At 44.3% G+C, this 2,500-nt stretch overlaps 2 protein-coding genes across 3 annotated transcripts in view; one reads left to right on the top strand and one right to left on the bottom strand.

Moving 5' to 3' along the window:
* LOC138971000 (myelin regulatory factor-like) overlaps positions 1–2,500 on the bottom strand; it is a 333,475-nt gene that overhangs the window by 117,188 nt on the left and 213,787 nt on the right. The gene's annotated exons all lie outside the window — the stretch shown is intronic.
* The window catches only part of LOC138970999 (protein FAM234A-like), a 20,448-nt gene that overhangs the window by 266 nt on the left and 17,682 nt on the right, over positions 1–2,500 (top strand). The window contains exons 2-3 of the mRNA XM_070343595.1: positions 651–847; positions 1,567–1,701. Of these exons, the coding sequence (XP_070199696.1) occupies positions 651–847; positions 1,567–1,701 (332 nt within the window). The remainder of the gene's footprint in view (positions 1–650; positions 848–1,566; positions 1,702–2,500) is intronic.

The raw sequence follows: 2,500 nt of genomic DNA, 5'->3' as shown, positions 1-2,500 counted from the left end.
AACAATAACATCACTTTATTGTCCATTAAAATATGACATAAACGTGGAGAGAACAAATTCGGCACACCCTGCCTACCTGTAACGATAATAACAAACATTATTTTCATAAGCATTATTAGGACATTCACAACACACATAAAACATAGATCAAACGTCTTTAAGTCTATCACAATCAAATACATATAATATTTGTTTCTATGTGGCAAAATATAACACGCAAGAATCTCGCATGGTCTTGCGCATAATTGAGGCGTTTTTGGGGTGATTTTTAAGAAAACATGGAATGAAAGCAATATTGCAACACTACAAGTTGGAAGTTAGATGTCTTTAAGGCAAACTCTTATTGAAAACAGGTGGGCTCACCGTCTCAGATCTGGCCAGGCAGTCGTTTACATGGAATAGGAGCGGTATCCCTCCACTTGGACACATACCAACAATCAACACTCTGAATGCTTGACGTTAATTGTGACTTTTTCATGAATTAATTTCTGAAAAAGCCACCAGTGGCTTTGACAGAAGAAAAAAAAAATTAAACTTTTTAAAAAAAATTTTTTTTACCCCTGACTGGTAATACGCTTATGAAGAAATATATTCTATAACTGAGATGGTGAACCGAACTGTTTTCACGAGGAGTGTGCCTTTACTTGCAGTCGTTCTGGAAGAAGCGGATTCTGTTCCCCGACAGTGTGTGCCGTGCTGCTAGTCTCTTCCCTGCTCTCTTCCGGTCTCGGCTACATGGCTGGCATCTTCACTCCGCCCTTCACCGTCACTGAGCATGCGCGACCGGAAGCTGGCGCGACCCAAAGCAGGACGGAGCGATCATGGAGAACTAAGATTGCAGACTACGGTATGCAGAGGCTATAGTTATGGCTATATAATGTGTGTGTGTGTGTGTGCGTGTGTGCGTGTGTGCGTGCGTCTGTGTGTGTGTGTGTGTGCGTGCGTCTGTGTGTGTGTGTGTGTGTGTGTGTGTTTGTGCGCGCGCATGAGTGTATGCATGTGTGTGTCAGTGCATGCGTGTCCGTGCCTGTATATATCTGTCCGTTTTACGTCCGCTGTGCGTGTCTGTGCGGGTGTGCTTACGTGTGTTGATGATGTATACATGTTTGTGTGCGCGTGTGTGTTTGCAAGTATGCGGCTGTCTGTGTGTCAGCATGCCCTTGCAATGTCCTGTATGTTCATATCTCTGTGTGTGTCAGCATGCCCTTGCAATGTCCTGTATGTTCATATCTATGTGTGTGTCAGCATGCCCTTGCAATGTCCTGTATGTTCATATCTCTGTGTGTGTCAGCATGCCCTTGCAATGTCCTGTATGTTCATATCTCTGTGTGTGTCAGCATGCCCTTGCAATGTCCTGTATGTTCATATCTCTGTGTGTGTCAGCATGCCCTTGCAATGTCCTGTATGTTCGTATCTCTGTGTGTGTCAGCATGCCCTTGCAATGTCCTGTATGTTCATATCTCTGTGTGTGTCAGCATGCCCTTGCAATGTCCTGTATGTTCATATCTCTGTGTGTGTCAGCATGCCCTTGCCATGTCCTGTATGTTCATATCTGTGTGTGTGTAGGCACAGAATCCTGTGTTCGCCTAATAGACGTGGACGGAGATGGCATGGATGACGTCATCATTGGCCTCGCTTATGGCAAGGACATCACCACGATGATTGTGGAGGAGACAATGGACAAATATTGTCAGGAGCAAGGTATGTATTAATGGTCAATTAGGAAAGGGAACATGTCAGTGTTTGTTTTAGTACAATCGCCAAATGGAATCAATCAAATGAAATATGAATCGAAAGCATCTGCATCTGCGCAATCCTGAATCAGCTGTATATGTTAGGCGCGTTTGATCGATCTGCGCGATCGCGCGATCGCGCTGCGCGTTTGGTGGATCGATCAAACGCGCACACATCGATCGATGTGTGCGCGTTTGATCAATACAAAGAATACAAGAATCGTTAAAACGCGCAGCTCTTATATACTTGCGCATTTGGACGATCCGTCTCACAAATCACCATACTACGCACACACACGTCTGCTGGCAATGACCGGAAGTTATGACCGGAAGTAGGCCTAGCTATAAGTGTCTAAACAACAATCTGTAAGACATTTTAAAAAAGAAGAAAAAATGGGATTATATTGTACCAAACACTTAGACTACCTCAAAGACATCACATCACAGGTTTTTATGCGTCGAGGTTGCACCTGATCATCCATTTCACATGTATTAGCTCATTGAGTGTTTAATTGTCCTTTAATAGCAAATGATTTAAAAGTTCAGCTGTTTTCATGAGATGTCAGAGGGATGGACAGAGATGAGGAAGGAGGGATTGGGGGGAGAGACTGAGAGACTAAGAGAGAGACTGAGAGAGAGAGAAAGTGTGTGTGTGAGAGAGAGAGAAGAGAGAGAGACAGAGAGCAGAGAGGAGAGAGACAGAGAAGAGAGAGAGAGAGAGGGAGAGACAGACTAAGAGAGAGAGAGAGATCCGGAGAGACTGAGCG

The sequence above is a fragment of the Littorina saxatilis genome, linkage group LG7 (genome assembly GCF_037325665.1).
Source record: "Littorina saxatilis isolate snail1 linkage group LG7, US_GU_Lsax_2.0, whole genome shotgun sequence".
Classification (NCBI taxonomy): domain Eukaryota; kingdom Metazoa; phylum Mollusca; class Gastropoda; order Littorinimorpha; family Littorinidae; genus Littorina; species Littorina saxatilis.
Note: the sequence above shows the minus strand (reverse complement) of the source record. Positions and strands in the feature narration are given on the sequence as shown.